The sequence below is a fragment of the Vicia villosa genome, unplaced genomic scaffold (assembly GCF_029867415.1).
Source record: "Vicia villosa cultivar HV-30 ecotype Madison, WI unplaced genomic scaffold, Vvil1.0 ctg.001519F_1_1, whole genome shotgun sequence".
Lineage (NCBI taxonomy): Eukaryota > Viridiplantae > Streptophyta > Magnoliopsida > Fabales > Fabaceae > Vicia > Vicia villosa.
The window spans coordinates 84631-106957 of record NW_026705649.1 but is presented as its reverse complement, the minus strand read 5'-3'; the positions used below and the strand labels follow the sequence as shown (position 1 = coordinate 106957).

General features: G+C 34.6%; 1 protein-coding gene across 1 annotated transcript; it reads left to right on the top strand.

Moving 5' to 3' along the window:
• Positions 1-7431: 7431 nt before the first annotated feature.
• On the top strand, positions 7432-12058 carry LOC131635615 (protein EI24 homolog). The gene is made up of 12 exons (XM_058906249.1): positions 7432-7718; positions 7818-7883; positions 8203-8353; positions 9012-9064; positions 9905-10039; positions 10158-10221; positions 10357-10442; positions 10523-10605; positions 11112-11188; positions 11336-11451; positions 11549-11654; positions 11770-12058. The coding sequence occupies exons 1-11, from the start codon at positions 7615-7617 to the stop codon at positions 11613-11615; spliced, it is 1002 nt and encodes a 333-aa protein (XP_058762232.1). The 5' UTR covers positions 7432-7614; the 3' UTR covers positions 11616-11654; positions 11770-12058.
• Positions 12059-22327: the final 10269 nt, after the last annotated feature.

The following is a 22327-nucleotide window of genomic DNA, read 5'->3' as shown; positions in this document are numbered from 1 at the left end:
CTCCTTAAACCTATTCTTTCACCTTCTTTTTGTGGGTTTTACCCCCATTGGCAGGCTTTAAAATCAGGGGTTGATTTCGTTAGGGCAAGAGGTCAAACAATTTAGTAATTACTACGAGAATTGGGTGGATTTCAAAGATTGTTTCTTCTTGGCGCACCCTCATATTTTGAAGGCACTCCTTATCTTTCGAGAAAACTTTGGTGACAAGTCTATAATTTTTGATCTCTCTCAGATAGGAAGAGTTAGTTATGGATACCAGATTTGGATAATCTGGGCTTAAAACCATTTTAATCGAGGATCTAATACATGCATTGTTCCTTTGGGTTCTATGACCTAGAGGAAGTTCTAATGAAGGAAATCATGTCAGCCTTTTAGAAGGTCCTATGTTACAAGGAAGGGGTCGACCCTTTAGATGTGGGTCCCTCAATCCAGAAGAAGTGGCTCATTGACACCTAAGTCATAATATGTGTCATTGATGCTAATGAGAGGAGGTATTTTTTTTTTTGGTGAGGAGAGAAAATTGAATTTGATTTTTATTTACTTATGGAATTAATGAAGAAAAACATGGCGGCCTGTTGGAAGGTCCAAGGTCGACCCTTAAGATGTGGGTCCCTCACTCCAGAAGAAGTGGCTCATTGATACCTGAGTCATAATAGGTGTCGTTGATGCTAATGAGAGGATGGAACTTTTTGGTGAGGAGAGAAATTGACTTTAATTTCTATTTACTTATGTAATTCCTTAACAAATATATACATCCGTTTGCAATACGAGTGCTTCGGGCGGTATTCATGTAGTGAAAAGTATTTTTGACAGGAATAAAGCTTAGCAGAAAGTTGGGGTGACCACTTATTCTCCTTCTACTTCTTCTACCGCCACTCTAATGGGGGAGTTCCGAAGAAACTTCTAGGTGACACTAGGGGTCCATCTGCGACTTAATCTTCCTCGACCCTTTTTGGTCGGGGGAAGACTTTTTCTATTGGGATGGAAAAGGTTCAAATGATTGGGCTTTAACTTATATTGATAATGCCCATAGAGGTTGGGATTTAGATGCTTCCCAGGGTAAAGTTCAAGTAAGAGGTTCAAGCTATCTAATTCTTCTCCCAAAGGACTTGCTGCTCTTGGCTCTGGGACTCTGTATACTCTCTTCAAGTTTCCTGATGTCCTATAATATGCGATACCACTCACTTTATAGGAGGCACATGCTTGAGTGCCAGAGCAATACCTTGCTTTCCTCCAAAAATTTTCTGAAGCTGAGAAGATGAAGTCGATTTCAGAGAACACGTTCCATATGTTCCTAGTGATTTTTCGGTGTCCATGGATGGTTCATGTCGAGGGTATGTTCTTACTCCAGGTAATCCATATAAGGATAGAGATATCTAGAAGAAGAAGTATCACACAACTTTCCTTGACCGATCGTGACTACAGAAGAAGTTGCTCGACCTATAGAAATAAATGGCTAGGTAATATGTCCTTCAGAAGGAGGTAGACACCCATGGAACACCCTATACTCTGGCTTCCCACATGTCCGATATGCAGACATATTTAGAGGCCAAAGATAAGGCCTTTAGGGATACAAAGGCTTCTTTGGTCTTTTTGACCTCTCAACTGACTGTGGCTGAAGAAGCCCCAAAGAAGGAGAAAATTATCATGCCAAGGAGCAAGAGATTCATACTGAAAAGTTGACGGTGTTGCACAAGTGAGTCAATAAAGCTATTGACGAGGGTCCTAAGGCTACCTTTGGTGCTTTTAAGGATACGACCGATAAGGTGAAGCTTCTATGTACTAACATTCATCCTCAGACAAAACTGGACCCAAAGAAAATGGCTTGGGATAGAGCCATTATAAAAGATAACGAAGACCCCAAAGGAGATCCTTATATATAGCCTTTTGTCTTGGCCAGGCTTGAGTGCCGTTGTTGCACTTTTAGGATTTGTACTAAATTGTTTTTGTTATGTTAATCATCCTTCTTCCCTACCACTGGGTTGCTTTAATGGTTTAATCTATTTAAGTTGTTTTCCTTTTTTATTGACCTATTAGCCTAGGATTTGATGTTTTCCCTGTTGATTGGTATCGTGCTTCATCCTTGTCGGGAGTAGGGTAACTTAATATATTTTTGTTTGACCTTTCTACTTGTTGGGAATTAACATGATCTTTAAGCGTTACATCATTACCCATCCTGCATGTGGGGAACTGGCGTAATTCTCACTCCGTGCCCCCTGGTTTAAGCCTGGCTCGAGGTTGACGTCTCCGGACTCCACTGCCCATGCCTTTGGAGTGGCTAGCTTCTAGGGGGTGGTGCACCATCTGCAACTTAATGCATTTTATTTCTTTCCCTATGTTTTAAAAATAAATTGGGGGGCATTTCACACCATTTTGATAAATATTATAATGTTATTCATATTAGAGGGTAATACAAAATTATTAGAAATTCGAGTTCCTTTTCTAAAATACTTAGCATGAATATTGTTCAGACCCCTCGGTTGGGGTAGTTTCTCGGCCTATTGTTAGTTGGAACGAGGTAGTTATGCGTCCAACGCAGTTGGCCCCAATCCATTCGATGGCATTGACAACTACTTCTAAAAAATTATAACAATGAAATACACGTTCGCTGATTTTCTATCTATTTGCTTTGTATCTGGCTTTGGCATGTCCTTACTCCCGTGTTGATGAGTGGCAAGATCGAGATGTAACCTAGCAAATCGGGATCTCCCGTTGACCCGGACTACGTGCATGTATACTCACATCATGACCATCTCAAGGTATGCCCAGCAAGCTGTAATAGCCGAGGCCAAGAGGACGGAGAGTGGTTACATGTAACACCCGGGGGCGAGAGAGTGGTTGTCGGTGCACGAGACATGTCAATGAGACACTCCTAGTAACTTCTAAGGGAAAATAGAATTCACATCGAAATAAGAGAGATCCCGAGGCTGTGTAGGAAAGAGACTGCATGATTGAAAGATGTCTTATAAGGACTGATAAGTACTACATGTACCAATAAGATGCATCTTATTTTCGGTAGCCCATTCCATAAGAACTCTACACTTAGCGTGCTTGACTTTGAGCAATTTCGATAATCCTGAAAGCAGTCTGAGGCGTTACAAATGGTATTAGAGTCAGACCTCTCCCAGTAAGATGTGGTTCGGGAATGAACCATGTGGAAGCTGGCTGGTAGAGGTGAGAATAGGACAGACCGGTCTACAAGGGCCTAAAGTCTAGCCTATTTAAGGCCAGGCCAGGCCAGACTTATTTAGTATAAGCTTTTTTAAAAGCCTATTTAATTAGATAGGGCAAACTTAGGCTATTAAAAAAGCCTATGAAGCCTTATAGGTCGGCCTATATTTTCATATATATTAAAAATAATCTAAACAGGCTGACCTATATATGCATATATATTAGAAAAAAACTAAATATGTTGGCCTATATATGCATATATATTAGAAAAAATTTTAAATAGGTTGGCCTGTATATGCATATATAAACCGACCTATAAGGCTTCTTAAGTAATATGGATTAATTGAAAATCTTAATGAGAAACAGGCTTCTAAGTAGGCTTTCAGGTGAGGCTAAGCTTTTAAAAAGGCTAGACCGGGCCAAAATAAAGAGCCTATAGTATGTCATAGGCCAGACTTAGGTCTTGTAAGTTTATCGTAGGCCAGACTCAGGCCTTCTAAAGCCTAGCCTAGTCAATTTCCATCCATACTGGAGGGCATGTAACACTCGAGGCCAAGAGGACGGAGAGTGGTTACATGTAACACCCTAGGGCGGGGGAGTGCTTGTCGGTGCACGAGGCATGACAATGAGACACTCCTAGCAGCTTTTAGGGGAAAACCAAATTCACATCGGAATGAGAGGGATCCTGAGGCTGTGTAGGAAAGAGACTGCATGGTTGAAAGATGTCTTATCAAGATTGATAGGTACTACCTATACCAACCAAATGCATCTTCTTTTCGGTAGCCCATTCTATAAGAACTTCACAATTAAGCGTGCTTTACTTGGAGCAATAGGATGGGTGACCTTCTGGGAAGTTTTCTAAAAAGCTTGTGAGTGAGGACAAATCATGCTGAAAAAATCAGTGTTAATTTGTGGAGTTAGTCGATAATCCCGAAAGTAGTCGGGGGCGTTACACAAGCTATTGAGATTTTTGTTGCCACTTCCCCTTGCTCGGTGATTCCTTTTGGCCTCATCGATGTCAAAAATTGGAAGGGACGTCGGGTAGAAAGGGTATGAAGGAGTTCTAAATAGAGATCATTCTTCCTTATCTTGGCCTTTCGCTATGGCAAATTGACTTTCACATCAGATGCAGATCTACAAGTCTTCGATGCAGCAGATCACAAAGAATGGAGCGGATCTAGAAGTCTTCAATGCAGTATATCACAAAGAATGGACTGTAAGGTTAACACTCCAACACCAAAATCCTGGACTCCAAGGTTAGCACTCCCACACAAAAAAACCTTAAAAGAATGGACTGTAAGATTAGCACTCCCACACCAAAAAACCCTTAAAAGAATGGACTGCAAAGTTAGCACTCCAACACCAAAATCATGGACTGCAAGGTTAGCACTCCCACACCAAAAAACCCTTAAGAGATTTAAGAGTCCTGCATACCCAAGACAATGATTGAACCTAGGACCTATGATTAAGTTGAAAAAGACCTCCGCCATCTCATCCAAGTGTTATTGGGTAATATAAATGTACTTTTTTTTTATCACCACCGGTTCCGACCTACTTAGTAGATCGACTAATCCGGGTCGTGCTACGGAGGCACGTGCACTAGCCAAGCGTTGTTTCTATCAGGAATCAAACTCGATATTCCCCGAATGTCGTCCTTTGTAGAGACTCGTTTGCCACTCAAACCCAAACGCTTGGTTAAAATACATGTACATTAAGTTTTACACCTATAGAATACTTTTACTTAATAATTAAATAATCATTAATTACTTTGAGAGTCAAAATCGACTTCTTCTTACCGAATAATTCCAAAACATGTATTAAAAATAAAATAAAATAGCAATTTAATAGAATAAAAGATGAAAGTATTAATTTAGTCTGTACTAAAAAAAATTATATTAGTTTCCTAAGAAAATATTACCTATTATATATATATATATATATATATATATATATATATATATATATATATATATATATATATATATATATATATATATATATATATATATATATATATATATATATATAACAAAAATGTTTAAAATTTTAATTTATTTTTTGAATAAAGTTTTTTTAAGGACTAAATTTTCTTTAATTTATTTAAAGACCTAATTATATCATTTTTGGTTTACAATAGATGTGTGTATGTATGAGACATGAATTGTCAAATCACAATTAAAAAATGAGAAGAAAAATAAAAACCAAACAAGTTAAAATTAATTGACAACTAAGTTGTTTTTAGGCTATTTTTTAAAATCCTTAGCTTTATCAAATTGTGTTATTTTTAAGGTTATTGTTTCAAATCCTTAAATTCATCAAAGTTTGTTACTATGTCTCATAACTGATATCTTTATGAGAAACGAGAACTATCAATATCAACCATCTGATTTAATTAACGCTTAAAATTTAATAATTCCATATAAAGAGCATTTTACTGAATCTTTTCTATTATATTTAATATTTAAAATTTTCATAAAAATATAATCTTTCCAAAAATATTTTTCAATATCATATTTAATTTTATCATTAACATATCAGTTTTAATTTTTTCATCTTATCTCGTACATTTTTTTTCAAACTCTTTTGATTCTTTACATCTATTACAAAACAAATCATATTTTATTTTATTTTTTATTGTTGGAGAGTTTTGATATTATTTATTTTACTAAAATATACATGACAGTAAAATAGACATGTCTAAGGTATACAATTTTATTTTGGACAAAGAACTTTATTTATTTATCACTTGTAAATTGTTTTATTAATAATATTGAAGAATTTAAAATTATTACCTCTATTTTACTGTGTCTGGTTTATTTACTTACAAGTTAGGAAATTATTCTTTTATCAAATTCTACTAAAATAAAAGTACATTCTTGATTTATCATCTATATTTTTATTTAATTAAAAATATTTCTTTTATAAAAAAATATTTTTATTTAATTTATCACTTATGTTTTATTAAAAATATTTAAAAAATATGAAAGTATTACTAATATTTTAATTTTTTTAATTTATTTATTTGCGTGTTTGGAAATTTTTTATTTTTACAAACTTTATCATTGTGACTATTTTAATAATTTATACTATTATTATAATATTTTAATAATTATGACCCCTCTTAACTATTAATAAATTATAATTTTTAATCTTATTATTTATTCCTTTTGTTTCGATATAAAATTATTATTCTTGAAAGAATGAAAATAATTTTCAATATGCTACTTGCAAGAATGATAACATATAAAAAAATTAAATAAAAAATAAGACTAAAATTTCTAGTTCGTCAATATTCAAAAGAGGCAACAATTATTAAAATATTATAATAATAAAAATAAAATTTATTTAAAATAATCACAATGGTAAAATTTGAAGAAAAAAAATTTAGTAAGAAATAAATAATCCAAATTAAAATATCAAAAAAAATTCTTAACAATTAACAAAAATATAGAATATGATTTTTTTTGTAAATAGTAATATTTCGAACTCCTTAACAATACAACGATTAATAATTGAAAAAAATTATATATTTTAGACATGTATATTTTGGTAAAATAAATAATAACAGAGTTCCATACCAATAAATATATGATTTCTTTTTGAAACAGTTATAAAGGATCACGAGAGTTTAAAAAACATTATACGAGATATCTTGTAAAAAATTTAAATTTATATGTTAATAGTAAAATTAAATATCATATTGAAAAATATTTTTGGAAAGATTTTATATTTATGAAAATTTTAAATATTAAATATAATAGAAAAGATTCAATAAGGTGCTCTTTATATGGAATTATTAAATCTTAAGCGTTAATTAAATCAGATGGTTGATATTGATAGTTCTCGTTTCTCATAAAAGATATGAGTTCTCACCGGATACGCTCCCTATATATATATATATATATATATATATATATATATATATATATATATATATATATATATATATATATATATATATATATATATATATATATATATATATAACAAAAATGTTTAAAATTTTAATTTATTTTTTGAATAAAGTTTTTTTAAGGACTAAATTTTCTTTAATTTATTTAAAGACCTAATTATATCATTTTTGGTTTACAATAGATGTGTGTATGTATGAGACATGAATTGTCAAATCACAATTAAAAAATGAGAAGAAAAATAAAAACCAAACAAGTTAAAATTAATTGACAACTAAGTTGTTTTTAGGCTATTTTTTAAAATCCTTAGCTTTATCAAATTGTGTTATTTTTAAGGTTATTGTTTCAAATCCTTAAATTCATCAAAGTTTGTTACTATGTTTCAAATAAAAACAGAACAAGTTACTTTTGTTCTATAAATTTAGTTGATCGGTTCTTATTAATAAAAAAAATAAAAAATAAAAAATAAATATTGATTTGATGATGATCATGAATATGCGAATTTTGAAGGTGAAGTAAAAGTAAAGCGTTGATGATGAAGCAGATAACGGAAAAGGTGAAGTCTTGCGGTGTTCTATGGCTTGAGGGTTTGAAAGAAGCATGTTGCCTTCACCGCGTTGTTATTCTCTGTCTCAGGTAAGTTTTCATACTCAATTACTCATCTTTCACTTCACCAATTTGAATTTGAACTTGAAATTGAAAATTGAAATTGAAATTGAATTTGGTGTTTTGTAGGTCAAAGAATCTTTTGATGCGAACAGGCCAGTGTTTTCTCCTCAATGGTTTCATTTTCTTAGGAAGGTATCTACTTTTACTTACTATTTTTGTTTTTACCAATCAATTTCTAACCCTAGGTTTTCCTTGTGTGGATTCTTTAAACAGTGCCCTTAAGGTGTTTGTTAGAATGACCCTTGTATTTTTGCCATGTTTTTTGTTTCTTTTTGTTACTAGTGTGTCTTTGATATCCTATTCACTGGTTTTGACTGTTCTCAGATCAGATGAGTGAACTGATCAGTGATATGTGAAGATCTGTTTTGACTTACCTGAACATTATTGGTTGATACATACATGCATAATCGATGTGTTTGATGATTTGAACATCTTTAAATTTTTTTTGCAGTATATTTGTCCTAAACTCGGTTGTCATTCCTACTTTGTGGTGGATATTACCTGATCGATGCTCGCAGCTTGTTTCTCATGAACTCTGTGCATTAGGTGGAACTTTGAAATTTTATTCTTTCTTACGTCTTGCTCTCATTCAGCTCTTTTATGTAAGTATATAATATGTTATTTTTGAACTGTACTTTGATCTGAAAAATCGCTTTGTTGCTCGTTCTTATCCGCTTGCCTTTATAACTAGCATGGATTTTCAGCATTTTAGTTTATGTATGAAAAAATCGATTTTTTTGAGCTAATATCACTTTGGAAGCAGATCTGATCATGGACTTTCTGCATCACAGCTTTTGGGTTTTTTGTTATCTTATATAATATGCCTAAGATAGCAATACGGTTCAAATATTTGCGCTGAATCAGATTTTCACCAATAAGTTGATCTACATACTATGTTACAGGCAGGTTAAACAGACCGGCTGACCCATAAGTTGATTTTTTTTTTTGTAATCAAGAATATATAGAAAGGAGAACCCAAGTTCTCAAAGCTTGTTACAAAAAAACCGAGCCAAGCGCTCGAGAAGAAAAATTACACGCCAATTGAAACTTACGATAAATAAAAGTATGGAATGCCTACGAGAAATATAAGTTTCAAAAGCTAGTGTTTGTCGAGATAATTACATAATTGCTCTTGAGAATTTTCTCATTTTTTATTGTTAAATGTATTCTAGATATCTTTCAATATCTAGACTGCCACCATGCAAAGGCTTTGAATGAATGTGGTTTTCCAACTAATCTTTTGTGATTGTCTCCTTGCAGGCTCTTTGGTTTTACCCATTATATGTATTTAGCATAGTTCTAAGCACCTTATGGTAATTTTCACTCTCTAATTTATTCTGCCCATCTTTTTTGTCATGTTTGATGCATTGTGCTGGCCTTCTTTGTGATTTTCCTTGTCAAGTTATTACTTATTTCACTGCGCCTTCATTACGTAGAAATGAAATTTCATAAATCATGGAAGTATTTTAAGAGAATAAGATTTATTCTTTGAAAGGTCATTAAACACCACAAAGTAGAGACATAGTGTAGCCATCCAATCCCTTTTTGCACCCATGTGTCAAATCCTACAGAATGGATATTCTGGACTGCTTCTTTTTCTACCAAAACAATGCTGAATTGAAATTCTTGTTGGAGATTCTAGCTTACAAATCCCAACACAGGTGTCAAAACACATCAATATTGCGAAATAGTGTTTGGTTCCATAGGCGAGTTTTCAGTTGATTGTCATGTTTTCATTGCAATCTCAAACAAAGTAATGTCAATTGGATTTCCATATCTAATTAACTTTCCATAAAGTGGTCATGAACTAGTATATTGTTATCTAAATGAGAATTTGTGGTAACAAGGATCCAAAAGCTAAGGTCCTAAGGGTTTATTCTGTAGGCTTACCTAATTCGCAAGACTTCTGAGAGTATGAGAGATTGGAGGGAGTGAGCTTTTAGAGGAAATGAAAAATGAGTCTGGTGAAAGGAGGGTGAATCACAAAGAAAGGAGGAGGGCACATTTTTTGCTTCTTTTCTAGCTGAAAGCTTTGACTGTTAGGAGCTCTGTCCCCTTCTGGGAACTCTTGCTTTTATTTTTCATATTTGTTTTCATGCCGAGTTGAAAGGTAGGATTTATTTCTATAAAAAGTGCTAAGGGTGTGTATTTAGGTACAATGACATTGCCAAGTATGGGTATGCTGCAATGGGAAGATCTAAGCTTACTGTGGACAAAGTCTCCAGCCAAAACAACACACCAATTATGCAAAATGCTATTCAAGCAAAAAGACCATCTGGCCTTGAAGGGTAAAGATCTAATTAATAGTTGCTTCATACTGCATTTTTTCTCTCTTTCTTATTGATATTAATTGTTACCAAGTAAATCAACACTAAAAGGTTCAGCTACTTTGTTTGCTTAACTCAGGGTTATGATCGGAATAGGAGAGCAGGTGTACTCGATACTCCTTTTGAGTGTTTTCTTTCTTGAGGTAATAAATTGTTATACTTTCTGTTCCCATGTTGGGAAATATACTATCTATGCCTTATATTCAATAAATTTGATTTTGGTTTGTTTTATCCTTCCTATTCGTTTAGAATCATGCAATATCCAATGTTATTTGCAGGTTTATGCAACTGGTTTCATACCATTCATAGGGAAGGTGCTCAACTTTTTACTCCTTTCCTGGATGTATGCATATTACTGCTTCGAGTATGTAGTCCTAATACACCTTTGCTTAAGGTTCTCCTTCACCAATTGGATACATGTTTTAAAGTATGCTTTTTGATTAGGTATAAATGGAATTTCAATGAAGTGGCTCTTGACAGAAGGCTGGACTACTTTCAGTCTTACTGGCCATTTTTTGCTGGTTTTGGTAAGATTTTTATAGACAATCTTTTTTTGCAATTAAGTTTATAAAGAACACCTGTTTGTTTCACTAACCAAAAATACATGTTCAAAATCACGTGATCTCTTTTTTGACGCCTCTCAGATAAAACGACTTATTTTACAAACCTTAAGAAGAACAATTCTTTTTCTCTGTATATTTGATAATAAAAGATATGATACAATCATACAACCAGTCCTTAACATATCTGCTTAGAGATAATATTAAGGGTTGTTTGTGCAAGGATAGATTTGGTGTATGAGAATGGGAATTGAGAATCTTCAACTTTAAGAATTGTGCACTTACAGAACAGAATGCTAATAATTCAATATATGTTGTTGCCTACTAGGCTTGTTGATGTTTAAAGTTTAGTCTAGCAGCATTTTCTTGTTGAAGAGTGTTGAACTATGGAATACATTTTTCTTTCATGTATGATACTTCATCCTATGATTCTCTTCATATTTGAGATTAATAAGTGATTTGTGCCATTACAGGAAGTCCATGCGTTTTGGCTATATTCTTTTTCTCTCCTCTTGTGAGTTATGGGATTATGGCTATACTTTTTCCACTGGTATGTGTGACTGTGTTGGTTGTGAGTGTTACCCTTGCGTTTTGACTTACGAATTTTTCACATTTTTTGTTTTGTTAGTCAAATACTAAAATAACATGTTATAGTTATGAGTGATAGTAAATTGGTATGTTACATCGTACGTTTCAGTTTGTTCTAACTGCAACTGGATCGGAGGCTGACCAAGAAATATCTTTTGAAAGATCTAAATGGAGACCTGCAGGAGTGGAAAGGCTTCCGATATTTTATGTTTCAAATAATGTGTCGTAAGCTCTTCATTACTTATTCTTTCACATTGCATTAAAATCGCATCTATTGAGATATTATCATTGTAGCCGAATACTTCAATTTTGGTTTATGTAGGATGTGGATTTTATCGCTTTTACCCCTGGAGAAACAGGACCGGACGCAAGACAGAAAAGCACAATAAGATTATTGTACTCAATGAATATTGCATAACTGATGACGGGTACGGTATAAGAACACAAACTCTGACTTTTTCTACTGGATTCGGCATATACAACCCTCCAAATACTTTTATCTTTTACTGAAAGTTGATTAATTTGTTTTGTTTAACGCTGCAGAATAAATTTATTTAACGTGCTGATGCGGTCTGAACTAGACACTGCGCGACTTCAGAATTCAGGTGCAGAAGGTTGAAGGCTTAATTAAATCTACAAACTACTGCCAGAGCTGAAGTCGACCTCATTATAGAGAAATTCTACTTTGTGTAGGGTTGGCTCTAATTAGAGGTTTGTGTTTTAGGATTCCTGCTTGTATATATAGATTATGCTGAATTTGGTTGTAAGTTGCAAGCCTCAATTTGTGCATAATATTTATAATCCTCTTCAATGTTTTATGCAAAACTACTTAGCACAACAACGCAATCCATACATTTTGCCAAACAATAACTTCGCTCCTCAAGGAAGGTGCAACGCGATTCTCACCATGCCAAACTTCCACGTTAGATTAAACACAAAATAGCAGCATAGTTTGGATAAATAGCAACACATTGCTACAAATTCAATTTTACCTATGTGCAATATATTGATCATATCTGGAGATTCGTAACTCTGGTTGAAGTGAAACTAGGAAAGCTAACTTCCTGAGATATAACTTTCATGAAGAAGTCAAAAGATTAATTCAGACTATAAAATAACAAGTAAAATTATGATGATCTTACAATGTCGATGGATAAAATTAGGTTATTCTCTAAACTCTAAAAGTCCATTACAATGCCTATTTAATAAGAAAGACAAGAATTTCAACAGTCTAATTTTCCTACAATTTTGATATCAAGAAGAAGGGGAAAAGAAGACTACTATTAGAAGATTAATAGTTAATCTTGGTATCGTCGTTGGTTATCATTATGGTACCTCTATTGTATTTGATGAGGTTGTTGATAATATTAGTATTATTCTTGTTGAATCAAGCATTGTTGTTGCTTGTTTGAATACTTATGTTGTTGATTTGAGTATTGTTGGTGTGATGATCTTGGATTTTGATCTTGATATTTTTTTTAATACTCCCACCCTTGATTGATCCTTATCAAGATTATCACTCCATCTGAAATTTGGATGAATTCTCCAATGAAATTAACTTCTTCAATGTACCCACCTAATTTAAATTGGACAATTTCGCGATCTTCACCACAGTACTCACATGCAATAGTTTGTTGCACGTATTTTACCTGATGATAACCCCTTAGGGGATCCACCATTTTACAATGCAGTACGTACAATTATGCCTTCATTTGTTTGTGGTAGGCTAATAGTGCATTATGAGTATCAATTGATCCACTTCCTTATCTTCTAACATCTTAGTCAGGTAACACACAATTCTCATTTTGGGCCATGTCATATATCAATTCTTTTACTACAGTAAGAGACTTGTTTAACATGGTGTCTCCAACAAAAGAATCAAAGAGTAATCTTGTTTCTTCACCAAGCCAATTTTTTAAGTATTTTACTTGGCCAAATCATCAAGGTTATGTAACAGACAATAAATAATCATGAATGTGTATTTTTCTCAGCCTTATGCTCAACATAGAGTTAGAACACCTTCATGAAAGCCCAGACTCTGGGATAAAGTTGCGAAGGGGAAATTCTCAAACAGTTCATCACGACCACCTCGAAACCAAAAAAGAGAAAACATATATCCAACCTGGTGAAGAGGAATTCATACAGAGGAGCCGAACATTCTTTAAAAGAGTTTCACATCCTCTCCAGCGGACCTACTATTAGAATCAACCAATGTGAAGGGGTTGTCGACCATAATATCAGCATTTTCTATAGTCGTGATAGTGTTCAAGATGGAAGGAGTCTTAATCACTTTGGTGGCCACACAATGATATCTATTGACGTTATCCGGCTCTAATAACTCAAATCCCTTGCAAGCCAATTCATAAGCTTTAAAGTGGTCATTAGGACTAATCCAAGAGACAAATTTAGAATGTCCCTGACATTCCAAATAACGTGCGATTTCAGAATCGCTAGGCTCACAACCATTCATTCCCCGGTATACCTTGACAAAGTTACCGATATATTCCTACCTTTGCTGGGAAACTTCTATCTCTGCCTCAGTTAAGGCAGTGGAATGCATCAGTTTCTTAACAAAATCCTCAACCCAACCGATTTTTCCTAAAAGGAGGGCATCTGAAAAGTTGTCGAAAGAAGTTTCCTCAAAAAATAGTCCCTAGACACTCATTCTGTTTTGAAATCCTTAATCACATAAATGACCTCTGATAAAAAATTTCTCCCTAGTTGAGGGAAGAAAGTACAATTCAAGTTCCATCCTCTTTCTCGAAAAGGAAGAAGCACTTCCCTCTGAGTCACTCTCTATGATGGTAGGGCTATCGATCATCGTAACAACGGTACAATAAATGCTTGATTAAGCTGAGGTGAAGAAAATGTACTTAGAAATATAAGGTCGAAGCTAGTAAGCAAAAAATAAGGCTAAAAGTCAAAGCTTTTAAGCTTTGAATACGTGACGACGATTACTCCTGTAAATACGCTCTAAGAGAAAAGGGAAAGACTCAAAGAAAACAAGGGAAACTTAATCTAAAAGATTGCAAAAAAAGTTTCTCCGTATTTCCTATATCTTTATATAAGTGAATACTATCGGGAGGATCAGATTAAAAGTAAAAGGCAAGTGCGGATTAACAATCATATTTTATCTTGGGAACAAAACCAAACTCAAGTACACTCAAGTGCATAGTAAGTAGTGTCACACCATTCTCTACCTTTTCTGGTCACACATCGAGAAAAACGACGAAACGTTTCAATGGTGAAACTGCATTTAATGTTCATATTCCCCATCACAATTTTTAGAAACCAGAGCAGTGCATGTCATTCGACACCTAGCCAACCTTTCTTGAAAGGCTGGCCACGACTGCTAAAAGACTCCCCCGACATCTAGAGTGCCCGACAAGTCTTAGGGGAAATTATTTTGTGCCGGCCAAAGACCTAATAATATAAGTCCCACTTCTTCTACTTCTCCATTGAGCCCAAGGTTGAAATACCTTCATAAAGTGTTTTCAGGTACACAATTTCTAATCTCCACTCTCACTATGTTTAACTTGAAGCCTAAAATGAATTGGATGTTAGAAATTGTGTACCCCCTTTTGACTTGCCGCAATGGAGATTAACAACATAAGTTCAAGATCAACGTCTCAGATTCAAGAGGCATCACAATTGCAACCTCTTATCCAAGGTCTCACATCACTCAATCGCTTAAGAAGCTTCACTCTGCTGTAGCTTCCACAATCTTCTCCATTTATGGTTCTGCAACAGAACAAGTAGTAAATGGAGGAGTCCCAACTTTGCCAATACCAAGAATTATTCCTCTGTTGTTGTATCCATATGTCACAAATCCTTTAGATTTTAGAGTAAGAGATGAAAATTTTGACTTGTCTCTAATCATGTGCTTGGAACAACCACTATCTAGATACCACATATTAGTAGCGGTCTTCAAGCATACCTACAAAACAAGCTAAACTTTGTTAGGTACCCAATGTGCTTTATGTTCATGTTAGTTTGGTCCTTTCTTAACCCATGCACACTCATTATTAGGAACACCAAAGTTTCTTATATAAAAAGCATTAGGGGTATGACCTTTTTATTTGCTATAAAAACATACAAGTTTAAAGACATGGTTGTTTTTATCGACATAATAATTATTGCTAGCATAAGACCTCTTAGGATGAATTACAACATGCACTTTCTTTGGTTCTACAATGTTAAATTTATTGCGAGCATTAAAAAAGTTAGTTTTACTTGTACTTGGTTTATTAAAATTAGAGAAACCAAATTTACATTTATCATTTGAGTATCTTTGTCTACTTCGCACATTATTCAAACCATTTTTACCTTTCTCATATATTTTTTATGTCTTGGTTTAATTCAAAAAATTTAGATTAATATAATTGACATTTATTACATGAATTTTGATTTTATCTAATTCCACTTTAGTGTCATTAGCGTTGTTTTCTAAAGACAAAATTATTTTCTTTCGTTTTAAACATGTCCTAGAAAGTGTCTAACATTCCTCATACAATTCACAAAGGGAATTTTATAATTCATCGTTTGAAGATTTATCATTAATTTCAAAATCACTAACCCCATGTTCATCATCTAAATGGTAGGTCATCAATGTTAAGTTTGCACAATCTTCATTTGCTGAATTAGAAGATGAACTTAATTCGTTGTCCTTACATGTGATGTAGGCCTTCTTTGATTTGAATTCTTTCTTTCCTTTGCTAGTGATGGGCAATCTACTTTCATGTCACCTTGCTTACCGAATTCAAAACAAGTGAAATTCTGATTTAATGTTGAAGCCTTCTTTTTCTTGAAATTTTTTCTTCATTTACCAAACCATATAGTCTTGTAGTTTTGAAAGAAATTTCTAAACTTTTTGACAAGTAAGGTAATATTTTCCTCTTCATCTGACTCATTATATTGCACTTCTTCCTTTGCATCCACCTTTAAGACAACACTTTTGGGTTTGTTTTCATGATCTTCATGCTTTTCTAGCCTTCCAAGTTCTAACTTATGTTCTTGAAGTTTTCTGAACAATGTCATCGAATATATTTTGGAAAGACTTTTCTTCTCCGATATAACTGTCACCTTTGGTTTCCACGCTCTTGTCAATGATATAAGGACTTTGAGATTTAACTCATAATTTGTGAATTATTTTCCAAGTTCCATCAAGTGATTTGTCAAGTGTGTAAATCTCTTTTGCAAATCAAGAATTGTTTCACCAGACTACATTCTAAACATCTCATATTCTTAGGATATAGTGTTTAGTTTGGAACTTTTTACTTCCACTATGCCTTCATGTGTTACTTCCAATGTATTCCAATTTTCTTTGTAAGTTTTACAATTCAATACTCGAAAAAATTTGTTCATTCCTAATGCCGACGCAAGTATGTTCTTTGCCTTCTTGTCATACATCACTATCTTTTTATCATCATCGTTCCAATATCCTCCCACCTTTGGTTGTTCTACATTATTTATGATAGTTGTAGGAATGAATGTCCATTTTCAACAGCATCCCATATTTCTTCTCCTTGTGCTTCTGACTACATTTACATGCAAATCTTCTATAAGTCATTAGACTCATCAGCAAAATATGGATGTTTATTGTTGTTGCCACCATCTTCTAAGAACAGTTTAGGAGAAGCCATATTTAGCTAGATCAAGGAACAAGTTACCTTAACCTGCTCTGATGCCAATTATAACTATAGAGAGCAACCTAAAAGGAGGTGAATTAGGTTTTCTGAATTTTTCTTATTTTATACGACGATTCTTTCATTTTAATTTTTTTTCTAGAATTTAGTGTTTAAACTTTGAATGAAATGTATAAAAGATAAAATGCAAGAAAATAAAAGACACAAGATATTTATCCTAGTTCCCCTTTTCAACATAAGGGTACATCATTATTCTGGCTGCTAGCAAGAAGGATTTCATTGATGTTAACCTGAGCCTTGCGGAGCTTTTGCCAATTTGATGGTGTATCATGTTGGATATTGAGCTTAAGTTGAATAAAGTGGTTTTCCGATCGGATGCGCTTTCTGTGGTCGATTGTATTAACTCTCTTGTTTGTAATGTTGTCCTTGAGCCCATTACGGCGGAATGTAGGTCTTTGGTTCATAATTTTTCTTTTGTTTCTGTAATTTTCTTAAACAGACAATTTAATGCTGACGCTCACAATTTGGTGTTGCTAGGGAAGTTGCATGGTTCTCGAACCTGGCTATGTGGGTATCCCGAGTTGGACCTTGTTGTTGAAGGATAGAAAAACACTTAGAAAGGGGGGGATTGAATAAGTGTGACTTTAAATCTTGGACGATAAAAATGAATTGCACAATTATTTTTATCCTGGTTCGCTGTTAACGAAGCTACTCCAGTCCACCCCCGCAGAGATGATTTACCTCAACTGAGGATTTAATCCACTAATCGCACGGATTACAATGGTTTTCCACTTAGTCCGCAACTAAGTCTTCCAGAGTCTTCTGATCACAACTTGATCACTCCAGGAACAACTGCTTAGTTCACTCCTAAGACTTTTCTAGAGTCTACTGATCAACACGATCACTCTAGGCTTAGTTCACTCCTAAGACTTTCTGCTCAGCCAACTGCCAAGACTTCCTCTAGAGTATTCTGATCAACCTGATCACTCTAGTTACAAACTGCTCAGCCAACTGCCAAGACTTCCTAGAGTATACTGATCACACGATCACTCTAGTTCCTTACAACTTAATGTAATTCTAAGAGTATTACAAATGCTTCTTAAAAGCGATAATCACAAACTGTGATATTTCTCTTACAGTTTAAGCTTAATCTCACTAGTATATTACAAAAGCAATGTAGTGAGTTGATGAAGATGAAGATTCTGAGTTTAGATTTGAATAGCGTTTCAGCAAGTTAATTTGAATTGTATTTGTGCGAAATTGTTAACCTTGCTTCTCATCAGAACTTCATATTTATAGGCGTTGAGAAGATGACCGTTGAATGCATTTAATGCTTTGCGTGTTCCGTACAGCTTTGCATTTAATGTTATACGCTTTTGTCAACTACCTCGAGCCTTGTTCACGCTGTGTCTACTGACGTAGCCTTTAGTAGCTTTAACGTTCCTTTTGTCAGTCAGCGTAGTCTGCCACGTGTACTTCCTTCTGATCTGATGTTTGTGAATACGACGTTTGAATATCATCAGAGTCAAACAGCTTGGTGCATAGCATCTTCTGATCTTCTGACCTTGAAGTGCTTCTGAGCGTGATACCATCTTCTGATCTTCAGTGCTTCTGATCTCATGTTCTTCTGATGCTTCCATAGACCCATGTTCTGATTCTGCTTCGACCATCTTCTGATGTCTTGCCAGACCATGTTCTGATGTTGCATGCTGAACCATTTGAGACACAACTTCTGAGCGCTGAATTATGCGTACTCTTTATATATATTTCCTGAAAGGGAAATTGCATTGGATTAGAGTACCATATTATCTTAAGCAAAATTCATATTATTGTTATCATCAAAACTAAGATAATTGATAAGAACAAATCTTGTTCTAACAATCTCCCCCTTTTTGATGATGACAAAAACATATATAAATGATATGAATTTGCGATCAGAAAGAGTAGACGGCAAAAGACAAATTACACAGCTATAGCATAAGCATATGAATATGTCTCCCCCTGAGATTAACAATCTCCCCCTGAGATAAATAATCTCCCCCTGAAATAAATACTCGAAGAACTTTGATAAAAGACTTCCCTGATTATTTCGGTAGAGACGATCATATAAGCTTTTGTCTTCAGAGAATTCATAGCTTCTGACTTCTGCTTCCATTGGACAGCTTCAGAACTTGAATTTCTTTGATCTTCAGAACATTCACAGCTTCTGACTTGTGCTTCCATTCAGGACAGCTTCAGAACTTGAATTACTGGATCTTTTAGAACATTCACATCTTCTGATTTCTGCTTCCTTCGGATAGCTTCAGAACTTTGAATGTCTACCAATCATCACTTCATGCTAGATTTGTATCAGAACATTGTTGAATGTACCAGAGCATCATCAGAGCATCTCTACATCCTGAAATGTTACAGAACAAAAACTAAACGACAAAAGTCAGCATGAACGAGTTAGAACATAAAATGTATATTCAAATACATGATATGTATCAGAGCCAAATGTATCAGAGCATTTAGGCTAAAAACGTGTATCAGAGCAAATAATGTATCAGAGCCATAACATTATATGTATCAGAGCAAATAGAATTTTGTCATAACAGGATAGACAATGATATTCAAATTCTATTATCAGTGCTTCTGATTCATTCTTCTTTCTTGCTTCTGATCTCTGAAGCTTGACAGCACTCAGCTTGCTTCAGTTTCCAAGAGCTTATTCCTTTTACAGAATAACGCTTCTTATGGTTTTGCTTCTAGTGTTTGCTTCTGAAGATTCACTTCTGTACCTGCAAAACACTTAAACCATATAGAACTTGCAGTTCTTGTTAGTGAATGTGTGGGAGCCTTACCCAGCAACTGATAGATTTAATCAAATCATTTATCATTTATCTTTCTCCCCCTTTTTGTCATAACATCAAAAAGAATATTTAAAAAGAATTAGATGCATAAGACAAATAGAATCACTGGAATGTAAAACAAAGAAAGTTTTTCATTGATAATCAAAAAAGGATTACAAGAAGATGTTTGACAATCAAGAAAAATAAAACTACTAAGACCAAATCCTAGGACCCTAGCTAAGACACCGTTTGAGCCAGCATGCCATGAAGGAGTGAAACGCCTCATTGACTGCTTCTTGGGCTTTCAGGCGAGGGATCAGGGAGACTTGGTCCTGAAGCAGATCTTCCACCATCTTTACCAGCTGGTGGAGATGAAGAGATTTCTTCAGAAGAGATTAAGGGAGAGGAAAGGTTAGATGAAGAGGAAGCTGAGTCTTGAAGATCGAAAGATGAGGAAGAAGATGGAGATGATGGAGGGCTTTCACCAGGAGGATGAAACACTCGTCTAGAATAATTTCCAGACAGCATTGCTTCGAATGGATTCACCTTGAGAGGATCATAGGTGATTTTGATCTTTTTGGGTTTGGGAGGTGATGTTTCAACAGCTTTTCTTTTGTTGTTTTGATCACTTTCATTATTTCCTGGGCTTGATGAAGAGTTCATGATGGGTTTGCAGAAAAAAATGAACAGGTAGGGTTTGATATGGAAGGGAGAGAGACAAACTTTAAGAGGAATGCAAGGAGATAGAAAACCAAAAACCATTTTGAAGAGTATATAAAAAAAAACTGAAAGAGAGTAAATGATGAAAAGCATTTAATGTTACGTGACATGAGGAGAGATAATAATGACAAAAGACGTGATTTGCACAGTTACCTAAGTAGACGTCCCCTCAACTGCACGCACGCTTGTCCAGGAATAGTGAACACGTGTTTACCATCTGGATAGCCAGTTACAGCTGTTTTGCTTTTAGAGAGATTCTGAATCAACTTAAACACTGAAACGTTAGTAATAACTGAATCACAATTTCTAATTGATTTCTATCAGAACTTCTTAAAAAATAATTTCATATCAAAGGATACTCATACGTAAGAATTTCTCATCTTCTCATTCTGAGGTTGTTTCTGAAGACCCATTTTGTACCAATGATATTGAATCCATCTGGTCTAGGATCAAGATCCCAAACATCATTCCTTGTAAACTGATTCAGTTCTTCTTGCATAGCAATTATCCAGTCTGGATCTTCTAGAGCATGATCAACAGAAGTTGACTCGACCAAAGATACAAGACCTAATTGACAGTCTGCATTGTTCTTAAGGAATGCTCTTGTTCTGATTGGATCATCCTTCTTTCCAAGAATGACATCTTCTGAATGACCGGAGATGAGTCTGGATGATCTTCTGACAGATGGTTCTTCAGAAATACTCAGATCCTCCAGAGAAGCTGATACTTGATCTTCAGGTTCTTTGCTTCTGAGAAGCTCTGCTTCTGATGCATTGCATCTTGGCTCAACAACTTCTGATATGTCAATATCATAACCTGCAAAATTATCAAACTGCTTTGGTTTTTCAGAACCAAGCTTATCATCAAACCTGATATTGATTGATTCTTCTACAACCAATGTTTCAGTATTGTATACTCTGTAGCCTTTTGAGCGTTCAGAATATCCAAGAAGAAAACACTTTTGAGCTTTGGAATCAAACTTACCAAGATGATCTTTAGTGTTCAGAATAAAACATACACATCCAAAAGGATGGAAATATGAAATGTTGGGCTTTCTATTCTTCCACAATTCATAAGGAGTCTTATTTAGAATAGGTCTGATAGAGATTCTATTCTGAATATAGCATGCAGTGTTTATTGCTTCTGCCCAGAAATGCTTAGCCATATTGGTTTCATTGATCATGGTTCTGGCCATTTCTTGCAGAGTCCTATTCTTTCGTTCTACAACCCCATTTTGCTGTGGAGTTCTAGGACAAGAGAAATCATGGGCAATACCATTTTCTTTGAAGAACTCTTCAAAGGATCTGTTCTCAAATTCACCACCATGATCACTTCTGACCTTTATGATCTTACACTCTTTTTCAGATTGAATCTGAATGCAGAAATCAAAGAACACTGAATGAGTCTCATCCTTGTGTTTCAAGAATTTTACCCATGTCCAGCGGCTATAATCATCTACGATGACTAATCCATATTTCTTTCCTCTGACAGATGCTGTTTTGACTGGTCCAAACAGATCAATGTGCAAGAGTTCTAATGGCCTTGAGGTAGAAACAACATTCTTAGACTTGAATGCAGGTTTGGAGAACTTGCCCTTCTGACATGCTTCACAAAGAGCATCTGATTGGAATTTCAGATTAGGGAGTCCTCTGACAAGATTCAGTTTGTTAATCTGAGAGATCTTTCTCAAACTAGCATGACCTAATTTCCTGTGCCAGACCCACTGCTCTTCAGAAACAGACATAAGACAAGTCACCTTCTGACTCATAAGATCTTGCAGATCTGTCTTATAAATGTTGTTCTTCCTCTTGCCTGTAAATAGGATTGAGCCATCCTTCTGATTTACAGCCTTGCAAGACTCTTGATTAAAGATTATATCATAACCATTGTCACTTAATTGACTGA